This window comes from Protopterus annectens, chromosome 8.part1 (genome assembly GCF_019279795.1).
Source record: "Protopterus annectens isolate FY-2018-M chromosome 8.part1, PAN1.0, whole genome shotgun sequence".
NCBI lineage: Eukaryota > Metazoa > Chordata > Ceratodontiformes > Protopteridae > Protopterus > Protopterus annectens.
Window position 1 is genome coordinate 314,876,751 of NC_056742.1, and position 25,231 is coordinate 314,901,981.

The following is a 25,231-nucleotide window of genomic DNA, read 5'->3' on the forward strand; positions in this document are numbered from 1 at the left end:
TTTTGATTCCTGGAGTAGGACCTCTGGGAGCGGATTCCGACGGCTGACAAAGTCTTTCCGTCCTTCTTACTCTGGGTTAGTGTGTCACGTACAGTCTTCCCAAAGAGGTATGATCCATCAAAAGGGGTGTTGATGAAAGACGCCTTAAAGGGGTCCACAAATTGACACAGCCGTTTCCAGGTGTGATGCCTCAAGGCAACGCCCGTACCTGCAGCTCTAGCGGCTCCATCCATAACATGAGAGAGGAGACGCATAGAGGTATTTGTCACTGATTTTAGTGTAGTCATCTTCACAGTGAAAAACTGCTTGTCCTGTTGCGACAGAGACTCGGGGGGGCAACTCGGTTAGTTCCGATATAAGGTCTCGCTGCAGTCAGATAACATGTGCCAAGTAATTCAGCGCACGAATAGAAAATGTCACTGATGAGTACATGCGCTTCCAGAAACGATCCATCGACCTGGACTCTTTGTCTGGTGGATGAACAGAGGAACTCTCCTGTGCCAGTTCCTTCTTTGTGGCAGCTGCAACCACCAAAGTGTCTACCGCGGCTCCTTTGGACCATACCTGCCTATCTGACGGCGGGGAAAGAATTATGTCTGGCCTTTTGGGTACAGGCTCTACGGTGTCAGGATCTTTCCATGCCCTAATGGTAATGAGGTCCACCAAAGGTCCGCTGGAGGGGAGACCCAGGAAGTAGATGGGCCCGTGCCAAAGGCCTCCAGGAATATGGACTCATCCGCAGAGGGTTTGGGGACTGACCAACCTCCTCTTTGGCGGAGGATCTCCATAATGTCTCTGAACAAGACATCCTCAGAAGGTGATCTGGGGGAACCTTCTCCTTCATCCAAGTCCATATCAGTGGTAATGGACTCAGGGGAGTCCAAGTGCCTCCTCTTACACTTGCGCTTAAGAGGTTCCTCTCCAGTGGGACTCTCTGGAGTGGATTCGTAAGCCTCCGGGGGTTCCCTGAGGGGAACAACCTGGGGTTGCTTTGGCACGGGCAGTCCCTGAGACAGGGTAATGGGAGCAGAATCCAAAATCAGAGGGATCTGTGTAAGATCCGAGTAGGTGAGCTGTGGCCTCAACCCCTGGGAGAGAACCCTTTCCACTGCCCCGAACGCCGATGGACAGCACACCTCTGTAGAACGTAAGGAAGAGGCTCTATCCGGCACCGAAGGTGGAATCAGAGCCGACGAAGGGGTAGTCCGGGCACCGAGGATGGGATCCGAAAGAGCGAGATCTCGACCCTCAGGTCCGACTCTCCGACCACGGCTCCGAGATCGGATCCGAGGAACTCAAGGTGATGGCCGGCATCGAGGAAACAAGAACCATCGGCGCCGACCCAACAGCTCCAAAAAGTCTCGGACCGAGAACCCAGAAGTGTCGGGTCGGATCGGGAAAGGAGCAATAGGGTGGAACATAGCTGAAGAAGGAGGACCCTCTCCAATGTTAGAGGGCCCTGGCAAGACCCCCATCTGAATCTGGTTCTGGATGAACCTCCTCATTAGCCTGTCCATATCCAGGTTGGAGACACTCCAAGTCAACCTGGAGGAAGCGACCGACTCAGGTCTTGACCGGATCTGAGGGGAGCACCTCGGCTCTGATGAGGAATGGGGAGAGCGGAGCTGAGAACGAGACCTGGGTGCCTTTGAAGAGGGGCTGGAGAAAGACTCCCTGTCCGGTGATCTTTTTCTGGGCCTGTCCCTCTCCTTGTGGCGCCTCTCCTTATCCCTTCTGTCCCTACCTCTCTGGGACAACTCCAAAGAAGCAGACCTGGTGGGAGGTTGAGTCCCTGCCCGCACAGTGTCACTGGCTGGGGAGGAGACCGAGGCAGACTCTAAGGCAGAAGCAGGTAGCAGACCCTTAGCCACAGGCTTAGCCCGGCGATCCTTCAAAGCCCTAGGGTTAAAGCCTGAACAAATGTCGCAAGATGCAGACAGATGGGCAACCCCTAAACATAGAACACACAGAGTGTGGCCATCGGCTGGTGAGAGCTTGTGACCACACTCTGTGCACTTCTTGAAAAGACCCTTAGGCTGTTCAGCCATAACAGAAACAGTAAAAACCCTAACGGCCCACACACACACACACACACACACACACACACACACACACACACACACACACACACACACACACACACACACACACTAACAGGGATTGGGCCTAGGCGGGAAACCTTAATCATAAACAAAAAACACTTATAACTAACTTTATTTTTTTATTAACTAACACGAAGATCGAACACGAAGGGAGGAAAAAAAGGGAAAGGTATTCACACTCAACTATCACAAAAAGACCAAAAACCTTACTACCTTGCTTAGAGCTCAGAGACCACAATGCTGACTCTTAGAGCGGCAAACAAGATCTGGGGATAGATAGGAGGAAGTGATGTAATATAGGTAAGGGAGCAGCTTGGAGCTCGAAGCTGATGCTTGAAAAGTTTTTCCGGCTCAGATCCGAATCGGATCCGTATACCCATACGTGCAGAATGAATGAAGTCAACTACTTCAGATTACTGGTTTTGCTTGTGACGATAGAACGTACCAGCCATGCCAAGAGAAATAGGGCAGTGGATTTGTGACATAAGCCAGCACAGCTAGCTGTAATTTTGTAAATAATTATATGTAATTTACATATGAAACTGATTTGCACGGATGCTTGGGCTGAAAATGTATTTGTGAGGTTCGCTAGTCTTAAAATGCATCAACAGTGCGCCCTGTTGGAAGGAAAAGAAATGTACATGCATTATTGTAACAGCATATACTGGAAGTGAAGAGATTAATCTTAATCCACCTGACTTTGCAAAATATTCTTGAAATTAAATTACTTTATGTGTTAAGCCGTAACGATGTTAACCCATAGTTTTGAATGGAGCCAGAGATGCAATGTCTGTCCTAGAGAACAGCTTGTAGCTCCTGTAGGAAGAAGGGACGTGTTTGATGGTTTTATGACTTCCAGGAGATCTGAGCAAAGCTCTGTGTGTATGGTAACACATATGTGCTAAAATCCTGTCAGCTTCTAGTGTTGGCGCGTGTGGGAAGCACAGTCAGATGACCATATGTGATGTCATCGTGTAATCAACTCTGAAATAATATTTAGATATTGGTTGGAAATTGCTCACATCATTCTGTATTCTGCCTTGGATCTGACAAGGACCACTCACCTGCAGCATCTTGCCTTGCAGTAGTAACTTAAGTAGGGAACAGTAATTCTTTTTAGATTAATCAGGAAAATATAGTGAAATCAGAAGTACTGTTTTTCTGTAATTGTGTGACTCTTTCCAGCGGTGTAACTTTCAATATTACTGTGACTGAAACTCTGGTATTTACTGTAAATAGATATTTAGTATTTTCACTTTTTTTTTTTTTTTTTTAATTTATTATTAAATATATTTCAACGTTTCATTGTGGCTGGCCTTTTTAGAAAATATTTAAGCTTTGAGAGGAACTGCATTATTTACTTGGTGATAACTCTGGTCATTCCTGAAAGCCTTACTGTTTGGTCAAAATTACCATTTGTATTAATATTAACTTCACTCAGTATAACTGGGTACCCTTTTTTAAGAACCTTATAGTAACTGATTGATGGCAGTGAAACTACCTTATAGTCTGGGCAAAGTTTGTAGAGTGGGTAATATGTGCCAGCCTTTTCCAGGTAGATGGGTGCGTGTGAGAAAATTAAATCTCAAATAGTATGTGTGTCAGCTACTTGGGTCAGGGACACGAAGCACTGGTTTCACAGAAAGGGTGCTGGAGGACTTAGTGTGGACCCTTGGCTGAAGATCTAACCCTACAGCTGTACCAGTGGGGAGTCTTGTTGGGGACCTGGAGGGAGACAATTAGAGACCCCAAGACCCTGAGCTGACTGTGTTCCGTGTGTGCTCTTAAGGGAAACTGTGATGGATGTAGACAGGTCTGTCATCTGGAAATACTGTGTGTATCTTTGTATTCCAAGTGAACGTCCTTCTCCAGTGTCAGTAGTGAGAATTCGGGCTCCTTGATTACTGGCCCGGCATGGGGATGTTGCATATTTAAGACAGTAGTGGGCATGACACTGCTATTCACCACGGTCTTGAAATGTTTTTAATCATCATGAATGATATAAAACTTAACTTCATGTTTGTGTTCAGAAGTGTTTTACAAAAAGGTACAACCACCTGCTCTTGAATTTGTGCTATGCGTGTTTTTTAAATGAGGCATAAATGCATTCATACATTCATTTTATCTCAATTCTGTTGCTCTGCTACACCCCTTGTTTTGCTATACTACAGCACAGAAGTGCTTTGTCAAAACCATAATAGTTAAGTCAGTAGTTCTGTATACCTTCTATAAAACTGTTGCGGTCACCGAAAAGAATACATCTCACAAATGGATCATATACAAAAATGTGGTCAACTATTATGGTAGCCACTTTTTTCTAAATGCCCAAAGTGGGATACTCTTACTGTCTCAAAAGATTGTTTAGGCTAAACCATATCGGTCAATAAAAAATATTTACAGTGCAATGGAAAAGTATTTGCTCCCTTCCTGATTTCTTATTTTTTTTTTGCATGTCTGTCGCACTTAAATGTTTCAGATCATCAGACAAATTTAAATATTAGACAAAGATAACCCAAGTTCATAGGTTGGTACTATGCTATTGGCCCTAGGGCCTATACAAGCCTAGCCATAACAATTCCCTGGATATTTCTTCCCACAGTATTTACCTCCCTGGACCCCTGTCTAGCAAGGCGGCTGACATGATCCCCGGGGTGAATTTCCCATCGCCCATTCAAACGTCAACGTTCCTTTTGAAGAGGGCCAAGGAGGCGCTCTGCTTGACATGTATGGGAAGTCTATTTCAGAGTATGGGGAGTCTCTGGGTCAGGAACCTATCCCTCCAGCATGTTTTGTTCATTATGATTAGGTTCATAGGTTCATACTAGGCTATCTGCCCTGGGGCAATTATAAGCCTAGCCCGATTCTGTAGGGCTTACGCCACCCCTTGATTTGAGTATACTGTGCCCTTTTTAAGTTTTAGTTTACTGTGCCTCTGTCTAATAGTGACACGGGAGTAATCCCTGGGACAAACCTACGATCCCCCATCCACCTATCGAGATTCTTCTTGAAGAGATTCAGTGAGGTGCTCTGCCTCACATGAACTGGAATTCTATTCCAGAGCGAAGGGAGCCTCTGGGTTATGAACCTGTCCCTCCAGCAAGTTCTATTTATTTCTGTGCTGAGGTTCAAGTCCCTCGAGCATGTGGCTCTAAGGGATTTAGATTTACTGAGGTGGAGCATGTCCATTAATTCTGGATTTGACATAGCTTTGTATGTCAGGCATAGATCGCCTCGAAGTAGGCGGTATGCAACTGAGTAGAGCTGGAGTTTTTTAACCGAGCAGCATATGGCATCTGTTTGAGACCCTTGATCCTCTTGGTGAGATACTTTTGGGGTCTTTCTAATTGCTGCAGGTATCGGGTGAGGTACATCCCAAAAGGGGCATTGTATTCTATGATGGGCCTGATGAGGGAAGAATAAAGGGGCACGATTACCTCTCTTGATCTAGATGTGAAACCCTTCGTGATGAGGTGGGCTATGTAGAAGGTCTTTCTAACCACTTTGGCAATGTGGTTTTCAAAGGAGAGATTGCTATCAACTTGGGTCCCCAGGTCCCTAATAACTTTCTCTGTACTTAATGGGTTACCGCCTATGTGGTAATTTGTGGGCACATTGTTTTTGCCAAAGGGTATGACAGTACATTTTTTGGCATTTAGCTTTAAACCATGGTGCTGGCACCAGTTATCTGTCTCTGTGAGACCTTTCTGAAGGATGTTTGTGTCAGCTGGAGAGTTGATTATGGCGCCCGGTTTGCAGTCGTCTGCGAACTTGGTGAGCCGTAGTCCTCCCACGTTTGCTGTACCTCGGAAAAGTATATACCGAACAAGAGTGGTCCCAGGACAGAACCCTGTGGGATGCCACTTGTGACCGGTTTCGAGTCTGACATGGCTCCAGCAACTCTCACTCTGTGGGTTCTGTCTGAGCCAGTCTGTGACCCATCTTGTGACATAGGGGTTTATATTTAAGCTGGATAGCTTATCTATGATGCCCAAGTGGGGTATTGTGTCAAATGCCTTTGCAAGGTCCAGATAGGCTGTGTGGACTACCTTCCCTTCATCTATGGCTTTGGTGACTGTTTCGAAGAAGTCAACCAGGTTCAAAAGGCAGGATCTGCCCTTGACAAAGCCGAACTGGGTAGGATCTAGTGTCTGTAGGTCCCCAATGTCTTTGTTTATGAGCTCCATGATGATCCTCTCCATAGCCTTGCAGACTAAGCTAGTCAGGCTTATGGGGCGATAGTTTCCAGGGTTCGTAGAGGCTCCACCTTTGTGGAGTGGGACCACTGTTGCTGTACGCCATTCTGTGGGCACATATCCTGTAGTGAAGCTGAGATTGTATAGCTGTTTTATTTGAGGGAGTAGTTCCTCTTGGAGTTCATGTAGGACGCAACCTGGGACACCATCTGGTCCCATGGAATCAGTGTTTTTTGCTTTGGAGAGGGCAGCCTTCACTTGAGCATCAGAGATGTTTGGGAGGCAGCCCTCTGCCGGGATAGATACTTGCTCTTTTGGGGGGGGGGGTTTTGCACTGAACCTGTCTGCCAGGATATTGGCGATGTCTGTGGGTTCAGTGTATTTTTTGTCATTTAGAATCAGCTCAGAACAAGTCTGGGAGTTGCATCCCAGGTTTCTAACATAACTGAAAAAAGCCTTATGATTGTCATTGGTGTCCTGTGCAATTTTTCTCTCGAAGCTGGCCTTGGAGGATTTTATGAGGGATCGTAATTTTTTGCTAGTACTGATCAGAGATGCCTTCCGTATTAGGGATTTTGCTCTATCATGTAGTAGCTTCCTCCTTCTGTTGTACAGTGTATTTATGGCAGGGGTCCACCAGACTGGACGCCTGCCTTTGGATGATTGGGTCTTGGTTTTGTTTGGGATAGCATATGCATTCCTGGAGATGTCTGTAGAATGCATTTATATAGGATTCTGCAGTTTGGGCCGTAGTTTCCACTGGCCCTGGGGCCTTGAAGGATTCCACTTCGGTTTTGAGACGTGAGAAGTTCGCTTTTGAGAAGTTTTTCACTGTGGTTTTCTGGGCTGGGGGTGGGGTCGGGATGTGGACATCCAGTGAAATTAATTTATGGTCTGATCTTACCAATGAGGGATATACTTCTGGTGTGGAGCATAGAGTCCCCATGTTGGTAATGATCAGGTCTAGTATGTTGTCCCCTACTGTGGGAGTGGTGACTAGTTTTTCCATAGCATTTGAGTTTATAATTTCCAGGAACCTTTGGGCTAAGGTGCTGGGGCTTGAGTAGTGCTCCCAGTCAATGTTTGGGTAGCTGAAGTCACCCAATATAATGGTGTTCGGAGAGATCTTCATGTTCTCCAATGTTTTCAGAAAAGCAGAGTGGGATTCCTGACTTTGAGAGGGTGGTCTGTAGGATGCTATAAACTGAAAAGCAGTCTTGCCCACTGTTAGTTGCACATGGATGGTCTCCGATACTTCGTGCAATGCCACTAACCTGGAGGTGTGGATATCCTTGATAAATATGGAAACTCCCCCTCCTTTTGTGGTTCGGTCCGGGTTTTGGGGCCGAAAAGCATGATATGAGGTATAGCCTGGTAGTGCTGGGGTGCTCTCTGGAGCCTTGAACCAGGTTTCGGTCACTGCACAGATATCGATGTTCTCCATACTGAGGAGAGCTTCGAGTGCGTGCATCTTGAGGTTAAGACTTCTGGCGTTTAGCAGCATTACCCTTAGTTTCTTGTTCCTTGTGCTGTCTATGGGGGTGGGTTTGACTTTTGAGCCTTGCCTAAAAAGGCACTATGGGGGTGGCAAGAGCCTTTGCCAATATCCGAAAGCCCAGTGGTGATAGGTGCAAGCTGTCCCTAGCGAAGCAACGTGGCTTGTTGAGCATGTCATCCCAGGCTGACAGACACTGGATCCCCTTTGAATGACACCAAAATTTTAGCCAATTGTTAAAATCAATAATTTTGTCTTTGTACTGTGGCATCATTCTAGGTGAGGGTAAGATGCTGCTCAAGGTCAGGGTCATACCAGCCTGGGCTACATGATCAGAGAGCACCTCTATGTCTCTTTTCATGTAGTCCAGGGAGGTACGTCTCAGGTCATTCACACCAGCATGTACAATGACTGAGTCATATTTGTATGATGACAAGGTTTAGATCCCTGGAGTGTGTGGCTCTGAGGGATTGGGATTTCTTTAAGGGAAGCATGTCCAGCAGCTCAGGGTTTGACATGGCCTTGTGTGTTCAGCAGATATCACCTCTGAGTAGATGATATGCCACAGAGTATAGCTGGAGTTTTTTTTTTTTTTTTTTTAGACGGTCCGCATAGGGCATCTGCTTTAGGCCTGTGATTCTTTTACTGAGGTATTTCTGTGGCCTTTCCAGCTGTTGCAGGTGTCTTGTGAGATACATACCAAACAGAGCATTTTACTCTATAATGGGTCTAATGAGGGATGAGTACAGTGGGACAATGACCTCCTTTTTTCTAGATGAAAAGCCCTTAGTGATGAGGTGTGCCACACAGAAGTATTTCATGACTGTTGTGGCAATGTGGTTATCAAAGGTGAGACCAGTGTCCACCTGTGTCCCTAAGTCTCTCATCACACTTTCAGTGTTTAGTGTACTGCCACCTATGTGGTAATTCATGGGTACATGTTTTTGCCCATATGGGATAACTATACATTTCTTTGCATTAAACTTGAGCCCATGGCTCTGGCACCGATCATCTGTTTCTGTAAGGCCCTTTTGCAGAATATCCACATCATTTGGGGATTCAATAATGGCTCCCAGTTTGCAGTCATCTGTGAACTTTGTTGGAGTCCCTTAGTGTTGGCCTGTACATCAGAGAAGTAGATGCCAAACAAGAGTGGTCCCAGGACTGAACCCTGAGGTACTCCACTTGTCACCTTGTCTGGAGCTGGATTTGAAGTCGGCTACTTTTACAGTCTGGGTTCTGTCAGTAAGCCAGTTGGCAACCCCTTGAGTGACGTAGGGATTTATGCCCAGCTTAGTAAGTTTATCTATGACTCCAGAGTGGGGGATGGTGTCAAAGGCCTTGGTGAGGTCCAGATAGGCTGTGTGGACTGCTTACCCTCGTCCACAGCTCTGGAGATTGATTCGAAGAAGTCAATCAGGTTCAGGAAACAAGATCGGCTCTTCACGAACCCAAACTGGGTGGGGTCCAGTGTTTGAAGGTTGTCAATGTCTTCTTTTTATAAGTTCCATGATAATGCGTTCCATGCCCTCGCAGATCAGGCTTGTCAGACTGATGGGATGGTAGTTCCCAGGATCCAAGGTGGATCCCCCCTTGTGGAGTGGGATAACTGCAGCTGTGTGCCACTCAGTGGGCACAAAGCCTGAGGTGAGGCTATCTTTAAACATGACACACTTAGGTGAGGTGCCAGTTAATTTTGTAGTTCATGCAGTACACAGCCCGGGATGTCATCTGGTCGATCTGCCAGGATATTGGCAATATCCTTGGGATCAATATACTTAATGCCATTCTGTTGTAGCTCAGAGCAGATCTGAGCATTGCCATTTAGATTCTTGACATAACAATAGAATGCCTTGTGGCTGTCTTTGGAATCTTTGGCAATTTTATTTTCGTAACTAGCTTTGGAGGATTTTATGAGGGATCTCAGCTTCTTACAGAGGCTGGAAAGGGAGTTTTTTGCATCCTGGGATTTTCCTCTTTTCTGCAACAGTTTCTTCCTTCTGTTGTATAAGTTTGTTTATGGCAGGGGACCACCAGATTGGCTTCCTTTTTTTGGAGGAGCGTGTCTTGGTTCTATTTGGGATGGCAGGATTCATGCATGAGTGGATGTGCTCGTACATTGCTTTAGTGTAGGACTCAGCAGTTGAACTTTCAGATTCCGTCTGCATGGGTGTCATGAAGTTTGTCACTTCTGACTTGAGTAGCATGAAGTTGACTTTGGAGAAATTTTTTTTACAGAGGTTTCCTTACCTGGGGGGGTGGATGTCAAGGGTGATTTGCTAATGGCCAGACCTGACCAATGAGGGGGTGAACACTGGTGTGGAGCATGCATCTCTCATGTTGGTAATGACCAGGTCTAGGATATTGGAGCCCCTGGCGGGACAATGGATTAGTTGATCCAAGGCGTTGGAATTTATGAATTCCAAGAACCATTGGAAAAAGGTGCTGGTACCCGAGTAGTTTTCCCAGTTAATGGCAGGGTAGTTGAAATCACCCAGTATTGGGGTGTTTGGTTGTATCTTAATATGTTCCAGTATGTTTAGAAAGGTGTAGTGAGAATCTTGGGGCATGGTGGGGGATCTGTAGCAAGCTACAATTTGGATTGCAGTCTTACCTAGTGTTAGGTGCACTTGGAGAATTTCAGATGCATTGTGTTGGGCAACTAGCCTGGAGGTGTGAATATCCTTGGTGAATAGAGACACGCCTCCACCTTTAGTGTTTTGGTCTTCGTTTGGTGGCCGAAAAGTGTGGTAAGAGTTGTAGCCTGGGGGGTGCTCTCTGGAGCCTTGAACCAGGTCTCGGTTACTGCACAGATATAGATGTTCTCCGTTTTTAGGAGTGCCTCGAGAGAGTGCATTTTGAGGTTTAGACTTCTAGCACTGAGTAGCATTACCTTCAGATTTTGCATGCTTGTATCTGTTACGGTGGTGTCCTTTGAACCTTGCCTAAAAAAGGCACTATAGGGGTGGCAAGAGCCTTAGCCAGTAACCTGAATCCCAGGGGTGACAGGTGCAGACCATCTCTGGCAAAGCATCGTGGTTTGTCGATAATGTCTTCCCAGGCAGACATGATACTGGATCCCCTTTGAATGACACCAGAAGCTTAGCCAATTGTTGAAGTCAATCATTTTGTCCTTATACTGTGGTATCATTCTGGGCGAAGGCAGGATGCTACTCAGGGCTAGGGTCATACCTGCATGGGCCACATAATCCGAGAGCTCTTCCATGTCTCTTTTCATGTAGTCCAGGGAAGTACGTCTCAAGTCATTCAGTCCAACATGGACAATGACAGAGTCGTATTTGTACTTGTTGTGGAGTGACTCGAGTACATGTCTTATGTGGCAGATCCTGGCACCCGACAGGCAGCTGACTGTAATTTTCTCCTTGTTCAGCCTGGTGAGTGGGACATCAGTGTGCCTGACTATAGAGTCACCTATGACTAAAGTGTTGGGTACATTGTCTTGCCTTGGGGGCTGTTGTTGGTTGGCATACTGGTGTTGTGAGCTGTGTGTCACTTTGCTTGTGACTGGTGTTTGTTTGCGTTTCAGCTCCGGAGGTCCTTGTTGCTTGGGCAGGCTATTGTTAAGGGGGCTCTGCATATGTGTGTTTAGTGTTGCTATGTGTGGGTGTTGATGGTGTGGGTTTTGAAGGGCTATGTGTTGCTTGAGATGTAGTGCAGGTGTTAACCTTCTCCTCTTGATTGTCTAGCACAATCTTGGCTGGAGAGAGCTTTGCTTCCAGTTTGGCTATGTAAATGCATCTCTCACAGGTTGTAGTGTTGGGTGGTAGGAGGAGAGGGCTGTCTGTGTACATGAGGCAGTTGCTGCATTGCCCCAGTATGCCCAGATTCACCAGGTGGACAGGAGAAATCACCGGAAGCTGACCCTTGAACATGCCTGTTTTTATAAAGTACAAGAGCTGTTTTCCCTTACCTTTGCAAGGTACTTTGCAATTGTAGGCTGTTTAGTGCCTATGATTAATTTCTCCTTATTGATAAGGAGAGTTGAGTGCTTGTATCAGTTTAAGGCTTCCTAGTGTTTTCCAGCAGGTTCTAGAGCAAGTGCTAGTCATAGGGATTCAGATTTTAGTGCTACTACTGAGAAACCAGCTAGTTCGAAGGGAAAATTTGAAGAGCAGACTTTCTGGCACCTGGAATAGTTTAACTGTAGCCCCGCGGTGCTGCACGATGCAAAAAATGCTCAAACACACACATTTTTAAGCCAGAAAGTTGAAAGGAAAAGAAATCAGACCAAAAAGGCTAATAAAATTACAGTTTCAGAGCTGGAAACCACTCTAGTGTTAGATAGGCAGTACAATGCTCACCACTTCCCACTTGTAAGCAGTAGGACTTCCCCTCTACCACAGCAAGGTCTGGATAGCTGAATACAGAAAAAGTCCTGAGGCCAGCAAGACCTGGGATCTGGACTATACTAGCTAGGAAAGGTGGGAAAACGAGCAAACAAGATAGTACCTTTTTTGGTTTTTTTGGTTAAAACAGGCTAAACAATGCAATAATACAGTAAATAAACACAGAAAAGGCTAACACATGAGTGTGTGGCCCTAAATAGTAAACGCAATTAAAACTCTACAAAATTAGCAATTTAAAACTTTTTAAATGAAGCAAGGCAAGTGCACAACTGAAAAACGATTTAAGAGGCAGTAATACAATAGAATAAGCAGCTAGTCTGCATATACAGAGAAGTCTATATATACAGAAAAGCAGCTAAAACACACAAACAATTCAGATGCAACCTAGGGCACTTGAGTTGTGGCAATATCAAGGCAAATACAGTTTTAATAAATGCACTAAAATATATTCTGTATTTCCAAAATGTTTGAGAAGCACAGTCAGAACACAAGGAGATTCAGGAATTTTTTTTTAAAGAAAGGGAGAAAGGAGGAACAGAAGGAAAGAAACTAAGTGGGTTGGCCTTCTCAGATGTTCTCTCTGTATTAGGTAGAATGAGCTAATGACACTAGAGTGGGAGGAGTGTCCCAGATCAAATTTACAGTAGGGGCGGGCAACTGCAAAGCCACCAAGTATAACAAGACACCAACAAGGAGGGAGGGTGGAGAACAATACTAAAGCTATTAGCCTATACTCTCTTAGACAGTAAACAATACAGAAATCTTTATCACAGCAGTGAGCCACAAAATGAAAGTTTTTAAACAGATAAAGGAGCAAGGAGACTCTACAGAATGCTTTTAACTGCAAATAAATCAGTTTACCTGTGCAGATTAGTTAATAGCAATAAAATACAGTAAAAGGTATGCAGCGGGCAATAAAAAGTGATATATATAAATTGCTAGAAGCAATAACCAGTATAAATAAGCCAAAAAAAAGGATACTTATTGTTATATATCTCAGATCAGAGTTGTAGCCAATGCCCCTCCTCCACTCTTGCTCAGTGTATAGACAAAATGCAGTTTTTAAGTGATGATTTTATTTATTAAGGAAAATAACTACCTAAACCTACATGGCCCTTAATTCTTCCTTCTGTTTCATAACACAATGCAGTTTTTTCAAAGCAGCTGTTGCTGCCATCAGCAAGAACAATTACTTACGCAAAAATGTGGACAGTACACCTGAAAGGTGTCATGCAGGCAGAGTTAAATTCCTCTGCCCAAAGCAAGTGAGAAATTAAAATGTATGTAGGCTTTCCCTTCCTTAAATTCCAAGGCAAGAAATGTATACCTTTATAAAGTACAGGTATAGGTCTCCACCTGTTAAGAGACCAGTGTGGAATACAGACCACAGCACTGATTAGAACACAGATGATAGCATTGTGTGACCAACAGTGAAAATGTGGAACACCTTATTTTTGCACAGCACAAAAACATACACTGGACATAGCCATGGTCTTTCAACCAAAATACAGTTGATGTATGTCTAATAATGTGTGCACACACACAGAAGCAGGATGCCAGGGGCTTACACTTAGAGAAACATAAGGCACACACAAACACAGCAGTGCTTTTAATGTTGGTATGATTTATGTATTTCTTCATTCACTGAAACAGAATAAAACATTGGAGGAGCACTTGGTCAATTAAGTGACTATAATTGCTGGGCACAGAATCACACAGAAAGATGCAGAGGCACAGGCACCCTCCACACACCCACTCACAGAAGCATGCCCAGCAATTAGAGCTAAGTTATTGACCCAGTGTACTCCTCAGATGTTTCATTCTGATTCACTGAAGGAAGAAATGCATACATCATACCAACACTGAAGTTAATGCTGTCAGAGACACAGTTCATAGGTTCATAGGTTCATACTAGGCTATCTGCCCAAGGGCATTTATAAGCCTAGCCCATAGTTATTTGGCTTTCGCCACCCCTTTAGTTTGAATAAAACTATGCCTATTATTTTGCTGTGCCTCTGTCAAGCAGTGACACTGAAGTAATCCCTGGGGTATATCTGCGATCCCCCATCCATTGGTCAAGATTCCTCTTGAACAAGGCCAGCGAGGTGCTCTGCCTCACATGTACCGGGATTTTGTTCCACAGCATAGGGAGTCTCTGGGTGATGAATCTGTCCCTCCAGCACGCTCTATTAATAACCGTGTCAAGGTTTAAGTCTCCCGCCCTTGTGGTTCTGAGGGATCTAGATTTTTTGAGGTGAAGCATATTCATCAAATCAGGGTTTGACATGGCCTTATATGTCAGGCACAGGTCACCTCTGAGCAAGCGGTATGAGACTGAATAGAGCTGGAGTTCTTTCAGTCGGCAGCATAAGACATATTTTTGAGACCCTTTATCCTTTTGGTGAGGAACTTTTGGGGCCTTTCCAGCTGCTGCAGGTGTCGGGTCACATACATTCCGAATGGAGCATTGTACTCAATCATAGGTCTAATGAGTGATGAGTACAGGGGGATGATGACCTCCCTTGATCTAGATGTGAATCCCTTCATGATCAGGTGGGCAATGTAGAAGGTTTTCCTAACCACTTTAGCAACATGAGTGTCAAGCGAAGGCTACTGTCAACCTGGGTCCCCAGATCCCTGATGACTTCTTCTGTGCTCAGTGGATTGCCACCTATATGGTAGCTAGGGGTAACCTTGTTTTTCCCGAAGGGTATGACTATGCATTTCTTGGCATTTAACTTTAGGCCATGGCTCTGGCACCAGTTATCCGTTTCTGTGAGGCCCTTCTGAAGGATATCTGTGTCAGATGTGTTTTCGACTATGGCCCAGTTTGCAGTCATCTGCAAACTTTGTCAGCCATAACCCTCCTGTGTTTGCTTGTACTTCAGAAAAGTAGATGCCGAACAAGAGTGGACCCAGGACTGAGCCCTGTGGGACACCACTTGTGACAGGCTTTGAGTCTGACATGGCTTCAGCAACTCTGACCCTGTGGGTTCTGTCACTTAGCCAGTTTGCAACCCATCTTGTGATGTATGGGTTTACATTCAAGCTGATGAGTTTTTCGATGATACCTCAGTGGGGTATTGTGTCGAAGGCCTTTGCCAGGTCAAGGTAGGCTGTATGGACTGCCTTTCCCTCATCAATGGCCTTGGTGACTGTCTCGAAAAAGTCAACCAAGTTTAAAAGGCATGATCTGCCTTTGACAAAGCCAAACTGGGTTGGATCCAAAGTCTGCAAGTTCCCTATGTCTTTATTTATGAGCTCCATTATGATCCTCTCCATGGCTTTGCAGATAAGGCTTGTCAAGCTAATGGGACGGTAATTTCCAGGGTCGGTGGAGGCACCGCCCTTGTGAAGTGGGACCACAGTCGCGTGCGCCACTCCTTGGAGTGCGTATCCCGAGGTGAGGCTAAGATTAAACAGCTGTCCTAACTGCGGGTTTAATTCCTCATTGAGTTAATGGAGCACCCAGCCGGGGACACCATCCGGTCCCATGGATGCTGTGTTTTTGCTTTGGAGAGAGCAGTTCTCACCTGGGCGTTGGAGATGTTTGGGGGCTACAATCCTCTGGTAAAGATATCTCTTCTTTTGGGGGAGGGAGAAGTTTGCACTGAACCTGTCAGCCAGTATGTTGGCAATGTGTGTAGGTTCAGTAATCTTCACATCATTTTGAACTAATTCTGAGCATATCTGGGAGTTTCCTCCTAGGTTTCTAACATAGCTAAAGAAGGCCTTATGATTGTCTTTTGAGTCCTTGGCGATTTTCTCTCAAAATTTGCCTTGGATGATTTTATGAGAGCTCTTAGTTTTTTACTTATAATGATCAAAGGTGTTTTACCTTTCAAGGATTTTGCTCTATCTTGTAGTAGCTTCCTCCTTTTGTTGTAGAGCTTGTTTATGGCTGGGGTCCACCAGACTGGACGCTTGCCTTTGGTACAAAGAGTCTTAGTTTTGTTTGGGATTGCCTGATCCATGCAGTCCTGTAGGTGCTGGTAGAAGGCATTTGTAAGTGATTCAGCGGTTTCAGTAATGTTTACCACTGGCTCAGGGGCCTTGAAGGAGACCACACTAGTTTTTAGAAGTGTGAAGTTGGCTTTTGAGAAGTTTTTCACTGTGGTCTTTTTTATTTCAGGTGGGGGCGGGATGAGGACCTCCAGCGAGATTAGTTTATGATCTGATCTCACCAGTGAGGGGTATACTTCCGGTGTTGAACATTGTGATCCCATGTTCGTGATGATGAGATCAAGTATGTTTTCTCCTCTTGTGGGGATGGTGACTAGTTGTTCCATGGCATTTGAGTTTATGAACTCCAGGAACCTTTGGGCTAGAGTGTTTGGGCTTGAGTAGTGTTCCCAGTCTATATTAGGGTAGTTGAAGTCACCTAGTATGATGGTGTTTGGAGATACATTTATCCCCTCCATTGTTTTCAGGAAGGCCATGTGAGGTTCCTGAGTTTGAGAGGGTGGCCTGTAACATGCTACAAATTGCAGAGCAGTCTTGCCTATGGTTAATTGCACCTGCATGGTCTCAGATGCATCGTGTGTTGCCACCAACCTTGAGGTGTGGATGCCCTTTATGAATATGGACACCCCCCTCCTTTCTTGGTGTTGTCCGGATTTTGGGGCCGGAACGCATGATATGAGGTGAAACCTGCTAGTGCTGGGGTGCTCTCAGGAGCCTTGAACCAGGTTTCTGTCACAGCACAGACATCGATGTTCTCCATACTGAGAAGGGCCTCGAGTGCGTGCATCTTGAGATTGAGACTTCTGGCACTGAGCAGCATTACCTTTAGTTTTTTTACTTTTTTGTGTTCTAGGGTGGTAGGTTTAGAATTTGAGCCTTGCCTAAAAAAGGCACTATGGGGGTGGCAAGAGCCTTTGCCAATATCCGGAAGCCTAGGGTGACAGGTGCAAGCCGTCCCTTGAAGCAGCGTGGCTTGTCCAGCATGTCATCCCAGGCAGACAGACATTGGATCCCCTTTGAATGACACCAGAATTTAAGCCAATTATTAAAGCTGATCATCTTATCACTGTATTGTGGCATCATTCTAGGTGAAGGTAGGATACTGCTCAAGGTCAGGGTCATACCTGCCTGGGCTACATAATCAGAGAGCTCCTCAATGTCTCTTTTCATGTAGTCCAAGGAGGTACGTCTCAGGTCGTTGACACCAGCGTGGACAATGACTGAGTCGTACTTGTACCTGCTGTTGAGAGACCTGAGTGCTTGTGTTATGTGGCAGATTCTAGCACCCGACAGGCAGCTTACTGTGACCTTCTCCTTACTCAGTCTGGTGAGCGGGACGTCAGTGTGTCTGACTATGGAGTCACCTATGACAAGTATGTTTGGTGTTGTATTTGGCCTTAAGGGCAGTGACTGCTTTGCACACTGATTTTGTTGTTTATGTGTTGTTTGTGTGGTGTATTGAGTTTGCAGTTGCTTGGGTGTCTGCTTTGGAGGCCTCTGCTGTTTAGGTAAATTTTTACTCAGAGCCTCCGAGTATGTCTTAGTGTGTTTATGTGTTTGATTCAGTGGTTTGGTTGAGTTATGTGAGACTGGTATTGTGGTGTGTGTAGTTGCCTTCTCCTCTTGCCTGGTCTTGCCAGTCCTGAGTTGAGAGAGCTCAGCCTCCAGTCTGGCTAAATAGCTGCATCTCTCACAAGTGTTAGTGTTACGTGGGAGGTGGAGAGGGTTGTCCGTGTACATGAGGCAATTGTAACATTGTCTCAGAATTCCCAGATTCACCAACTGGGCAGGAGAGGACGCCAGCATCTGACCCTTCGACATGCTAGAAAGAATTATGAGTTGGTATGAGACAGAAAAGTAGTGGGCTTAGCAGGGAAGTGGGCACTTCTGGGGGGTTTGCTAGAGAGAGATTTGTATAATATAGGAGTGCTTGACCTGCAAAGAGAATGCTTATAAGACAAGGGATATGCTTATAAGACAAGTGCTGAGCTTTTTGAGAAGAAAAAGCTATTTGGAACAAGTGCTGCACTTTTTAGTGTAGGTGTAAACTGTTTAGGTTCGTAACAGAGCAGTTCTAAGGGAAAAATTGAAGAACACACTTTCTGGAGCCAGAAAGAGTTTAACCTTGTTTAACCGGCGCTGCCCGATGCTGCTCTAGTGGCAACTCCGCTAAAAGCACGTTAAAGCGTGCTTGATAGCAGGGGCTGGAAAGAAGCAGGAATAGACCCAAAAGGAAAATAAAACTACAGTTTCAAGTCAGTAACCACCTCTACGGGGGCAGGGAAGCTGCTCAATGTTAGTCACTGCCACTGATCAACAGAGAGACCCTCCTCCAGCCCAAGCAAAAATGGCCTCACAGAAACTTTCAAACAGTTCAGGAACAGCAAGCCTGTAACTGAACTTTTTTGACTCTCAGAAAAGTGGGAAAAAAGCAAGATTTTTTTTTTGTTTTTGTTTTTTACAGAGATAGCAGAGGTTCACAAGTAATATCAAGTTATAACAGTGCAGTAAATGACCCCACACAAGAGTGCTAGGTCAAGCATTACATCTCCCATTACCCTCTCCTCACACACAGATAAACAAGGTTTTCAACTATTCTTGACTTTGCCAAATATCTGATTTTTTCTCACACTGCTGTCTGTTGTTCAGACATTCTTTGCATACTGAAGACTGCCATTAACTAAATCACCTACATTTTGAGTTTCACACTTCATATGCATATTTAAAATATATTTCTAATTTGGGACCTTTGTCCAGTTATTTTTTTTTCTGCCTTCATTCCAATGTCCTAAGAGGTTGTCAGCAACTTACAGACAAGTACACACACACATACGTGCACATCTGTCTCTGATTTAGGAGCTTTGTCCCCAGTTATTATTTTGCCTTCAGCCCTGATTACTGAGCTAAGATGGTGTCAGCCACTTACACACACATATGCATACTCTGTCTCACACATACACGCATGCAACTGCTGATATCGCAGTTATGCATTTTGTTCTCCCTCTCTCAAAACACAGTTAGTCACAACAGTATTTAGAGAGGGAAATGGAAAGTGACCGAAGGTTATTTTTGCTTCCTGTTAATGCTACAGGGTATCATAATAGTCTGCCCTGAAGCAGGAGTGCAGATATTTTTCTTCACTTTGTACTCTAAGGTTTGGTACTGCTATTTCCCACAATATCCACGCTGCCCAGCTCCCCCCAAAAAATGATGCAACTATCAGAGATGTCCACACTCAGTCATTGAACTGGAATTTAGCAGCAACAATACAGTGCAACAATCCCATGTTCTAGACAAGTGTAACGTGAGTGGGCAAAACACAGCTCGTTAGAATATGGCCTTAAATAGGCAGGGGTTCAAATCTGGCAATATGTATGTGCACAACATCAGTGATAGACCAGACTGTACCACCCAACAGATGACGACATTGACAACTCATACTTGTATGAAAATTAATAAAGCTAAAGGAGTTTAATCCCGCAAAAGACTTTTTTTTTTGGGGTGGGGATTAGTATAATGGTCAAGGTCATCACCTCACAGACACAAGTTACAGGGTTTGATTCTGACCTTAGGTTAATGGCTAGGACAAAATACCAGTTTGCCTAATATTCACATATGAACTGCATCAAGGTAGCTAGTCTCACAGAGGGCCACTCATTACACCAGCCGGCAACCTGAGTTCTGTTGTGAGCTGTTGGTCCACCTGACAACAACTTAAATCATTCACAGCAAGCTGCTCCCTTCCAGTCTAAGACAAAGCTAGCACAAGGCATTCACCCAAAATGAAAAACAGTTATTATGCAAAATATCAGAATGTGACACATGACCTAAAGTCACTGGGGTGACTCATTGAAACACTATATTTATCTCTTTGGTACAATAGCATATTGACAAGTAGCAGTGCATTCCAATACAAAACAATCATCTTAAAACAGGCAATTCTACTCTTACCACTTTTCTGCATCACTCCTATGAATTTTGCACCACAGCTTTAGCCAATTTAAAGTATGGCATTGTAACCACAGTATTTTAGAACTGAAAAATATATTTTACGTGGAAATATATAAATATTTTCAGGCACTATTGTATGCAGCTTAGTGAGCAGAAATTCAGTATAACACCCAAAATAAAGAAAAGCTATTATGTAAAATCAGAATGTGGCAGTAAACACATGACCTGCAGTCAATGGGTCACTCTTTGAAAGGCTGTTTATCACTGTGGTACTCCATTATGACATTTAAATGGAATATGGTACTTGGCTACAAAACAAACCTAAAAACACATTTCTGTCCTCAGTACATTCACTGCAGCACACCAACAAATAACACAACACAACTTTTGATGTTTTAAAGGACAGCATTGTAGCCACTGCATGTTACAACTGAAAAAAAATCTACTTTCAGCTGAACTACAGAAACATTTGCAGCCATTACAGTATCCACTATATTGAGCAGAACTTCACCATCTAGTCAAGTGCTTGTGTAGACAAGGATATAATACTGAAGGGGTCACTGGGGGGGGTACATTTAATTTTAGTGCTAGTCATGTGCTTATGCAGACACAAACTACTGGTGCAGTCATGTGGGAAACGTTTCATTTTGGAGTTAGACACCTCCTTGTACAAACATGGGTAAACTACTGAAGGGGTAGATGGGGGAGCATTTCATTTTGGACTCAGTCAAGTGCTTGTGCAGACATGGAGAAACTACTAAAGGGGTCAATGAGGGAACATTTCAATTTGGTATCAGCGAAGTGCGTGTGCAGTCATCAATATACTACTGAAGGGGTCATTGGGGAAATGTTCATTTTGGTGTCAGTCAAATACTTGTGCAGATATGCACAAACCACTGAAGGGGTCCATGGGGGAAACATTTCATTTTGGAATCAGTTAAGTGCTTGAGCAGGCATGGATATACCACTGAAGAGGTGTCTATGGGACACATTTTATTTTGGTGTCAGTCAAGTGCTAATGCAGACATGGATATACTACTTATGGGGTCTTTGGGTGACACATTTCATTATGGTGCCAGTGAAGTGCTTGTGTAGACAAGGATATACTACTGAAGAAGTCTCTGGGGGAAATGTTTAATTTTGATGTAAGTCAAGTTTTTGTGCACACATGGACAAACTCCTGAAGGGATCATTGTGGGAAATGTTTCATTTTGTAGTTAGTTAAGTGTTTGTGCAAACATAGGAATACCACTAAAGGGGTCGCTGATGGAAACATTTAATGTTGGTGTCAGTCAACTGCTTGGGCAGGCATGTACAAACTACTGAGGGGGTTTCCTTGGGAGAAACACTTCATTTTGGTGTCAGTCAAGTGTTTATGCAGACACTGACAAACTAATGAAGAGGTCGTTGGGGAAATGTTTCATTTTGGTGCTTAATGAATGCACTCCTTGCAGAAATGTTTCATTTTGGTGCTTGTGCATAATTAGTGAAACTACTGAGGGAGTCAGTTGGGCAAATGTTTCATTTTGGTGCTTGTGCATACTTGAACATACTATTGAAGGGGTCACTTGGAGAAATATGTCAATTTATGCTGTCCCCTGGCTGAAAGCATGTAGGTTATTGTGTACATAACCATATGTCTGCTGACATCTTGCCCTGAGCCATAGACTTCTATCAGACATTCTGACTGGCTGCTTAAGCTCAGGAGGTCATCCTTAATTGGTCCCCTTTCTCTCTTTGCAGATTGAATATAACTGTAACTTGGCAGTCATTCAGAGAATGTAAAGTGGAGCCAACACTGTTGGAAGGGGTACATTGATTTACTCCAATGTCAAAAGTGAAGCCTACCGCACAATGCGGCAAACTTGAGATCACAAAGTATAGGTACATTTCTAGAAATTCAGCCATGCTGTAAGAAGAAAAAAGCTAAGGGTCGAGTTAAATTGAAGAAGGTGGAGTTTTCCTTTAAAAAGGATAAAGTGCTAAATATATGTTAAGAACATAAACAGCACCCTGCAAACACCAACTAACCTCCCATCAAGGAGCTCCTTATACGGGTATGCATCTCTGCATCCTTTAAGATTTACAGCTTTAACACTGAACATCTATCGCTTCCTGGAGTTTACTTCTGACAACTATAACTAGCACAGAATGCTGCAATAGAGTTAATTACCGGGCTCCCAGAACTATAAATAACCATGTGCTACAAAAGCACAACACTGGCTGCACCAGTACTGGAGGATCAGTTAAGCAGAATTAAATGGTTTAACACATTCATGTGAGAAAACTCAAAGTAACAGCAAAATCCAAATACAGGGATCACCTGATGAAATATCATTCAAAATCCTTGAGAATAAGTTGCTGGCAGTCATCTGTTATCCAGCCTGACATCCACACTTTCATGCACAACCAGAGCAGACTTTGTCCACTACCCACTTAAATGGTATAAGCTGGATATTCAGTAGAAAAGGGAAAACCGTCATTAGTTGCCCTCTGTGTCACTGATAAGTGTACCTGTACAGTTTGATATTGTTTTTTTTTTTTATTTTATTTATTTTTTTTTTATTTCACACTAGTTTACATGAACAGGCTTACATAACCACCCCATTTCCTGCATAATGTTAATGCAGCAGTATCATTTATAACATCTCCTGCCATAGACCCAACACAAAGGTACAAACATGCTCTAATTCCTGTTGAGCACAAATGTAGTTTACAGCATTTAGAGGAAATGCAGATAAAGGCCCAGGTGGTGGCTTCACAAATGCTCTGAGAGGAGTCATTTCTAAACAAGGCAGCTGTGTGAGTTGCTGTCAGGGTAGAGAGACACTATCTGCCCTGCAAGTCTACTTGATTGGGCTCAAAGTAATATAGTTACTAGCCATTTACAAAACCACAAATTTCCTGGGAGAAAGCACAAGTCTGGACCTCAGCAAACTGATAAAGATGTACAAAACCATAAGGTAGTGTAGTTCAGGGACTTTTTCACTCTTCTTGGGCAAGAGTCTTATTAGGTTGTCTTCCAAGTATAGTAAATATAGAAGCTCTCTGTTATGAGGTGGACAAAAACAGAAACTAATCACTTGGTGAACAGGCTAAAAGTAGTGGAAAGGGGAAGGATGTAAACTGAAAATGCTACGTCCCTATAACAAACAGCAGAAATCTTGTGTGTTTCTTGCAAATGGGTATTCAAAGGCTGAAATACAAACATTTCTTCCTAACCTGAAGTTTCATGTTCATGTTTGAATGGGGTGGGAAAATAAGTTAGCCTTTATCCTCCACTGGCTTTTTTTTTTTTGCTTTGATTGCTGTAAGTACTAAAGGAAGGCTGCCCTTGAGAAGGAAAGATGGACATCCTTTATCCTAAGACCAAATGATTTTTATGCTCAATAAAGCCTTGAAGCTTGGGCTTTATGAAGCATTTTTTTTGCAAAGTGCTCACAAGACTATACTTGTGGCTCTTGTAGAGACAAGAAAAGGCACTGAAAGAGATACTCTATTGGTAGAGCCTGTTTCCCGCAGGCACAGTATATGATTTTTCTAGTTGTTCAACGGGCCTCAAACAAGATCACCAAAAGCATAAAAAGGCCAATCTCAAAAGTACATCAAAAATTCAATATGAAAATAACACTGATAAAAAAAGAAACTACTAGCAGAGTTGTACTACTCTGGAAATGATTACGCAGACATGTTCCTAATCATTGCACCCATCAAAAAAAATGCGAATGGAGGCTGTGCTCCCTTACTACAGAGCACCATGCACACATTTTCAATGCAGGATAGAGACCAGCTCCAAAGCTCTAGAAGTCAGGCTAGATGCCAGTTCCCAAGCATTACTCATCCTTTTGATAACCACACAATAAAGGACAGCTTATTTAGAAGTCGATAGTCTTCACTGCCACACCCATTTACCATCTTCCTCATCACCATACATGGCCAGAAAGAGAATGCAAGTTATTCTTATGTTGTGCTTTCAATCAGCACACTATATCACTTCTGAATATAAAACATTTATCCTGTTATTCTCAATCTCTCTGAGTTGGAGAAGACTAATTTTGGGGAACTTTTAAATCCCAAATTTATTTTAAGTTTTCCACAAATTTGTAAGGACTGCTGATCTACAAATTAGGCTGTTATCTTTGCAATAACTATTTTTACTTATATTTTTCAACAAGTAGTTCACTATGTTTGGTTCCTGAAACAGCAATGCAAGACTCATTATCAGCTGACGTCTATATAGTAATGAACAGGCTATGCTCTGAAAAAATCCAAAAACATAGTCTGAAGTAATAAAATGCTGTGCAAGAATGCCCTTCACTCCATCCAGCACAGTTACTACATAGTGTGGAAGGATAGTGACAGCATTCTGCCTTTTAGCAAGACACCTCTCTAGATAATGATTTAAGGAAGCAGAATTACAATATTTTAAAAACTGCAACCTAATGTGACTATAAAGGAAGGATAAGTCATTCTGAGTTTTGCAATTTCATAGTTGCAGACTTGCAGGAGTTCATGCTTGCTTTAAGCTCTAAAATCAAGGCTTTGAACTTTACTTCAGACTCTACAAATCAAGAAAACAAAACTATCACTTCAACTAAATGTGACAATCCAGTTTGCATAAATTTGTACTCCTTGCTGGTGTCTTCATATTGCCAATCCACAGAAGCTTATAACCCTCAGAATCAAAACGAAGAGCTCTTAAAACAAAATGCCAAATGCACTGTGCTGCAAATTGGCAGCAACAAAGTTCCACTCACCTGGATCTGTTTGCGCAACTTGTTGCACTCTTCTGTTAGAACCTGCAACTGTAAACGGCACTGAGCAGATTCCAGTTCTGCCTTTCGACGCAGCATCTGCTCCTTCTCCAGGTTACTGTGGCAAAATAGAAACAAGGTTTAAAAAAATGTCTTGCATCAACAAGAAGCACCAAAACGTCCTTACATACACTTTTAAATAAATATAATTTTCTATAACAGGCAAAAAATGAAGATAGAGGTAAGCACAACTTCCCCTACTTGCTGATTTACTACATTAGTGGTGTTGCAGGCCACTATATTAAGGGCTGTGGGCTTAGCAAAGACTAAAGAGCATAAATAATAACTATCATCTTCTTCACAATGGTTTTATTTCAGTTTTATATTTAGAAAAAAAAAACATGTA

The 25,231-nt window shown here is 43.6% G+C and overlaps 1 protein-coding gene across 5 annotated transcripts in view; it reads right to left on the reverse strand.

Moving 5' to 3' along the window:
- RFWD3 (ring finger and WD repeat domain 3) overlaps positions 1–25,231 on the reverse strand; it is a 948,792-nt gene that overhangs the window by 417,084 nt on the left and 506,477 nt on the right. For all 5 annotated transcript variants that reach the window (XM_044081898.1, XM_044081901.1, XM_044081897.1 and 2 more), the window contains exon 7: positions 24,829–24,943. In XM_044081898.1, the coding sequence (XP_043937833.1) occupies positions 24,829–24,943 (115 nt within the window). The remainder of the gene's footprint in view (positions 1–24,828; positions 24,944–25,231) is intronic.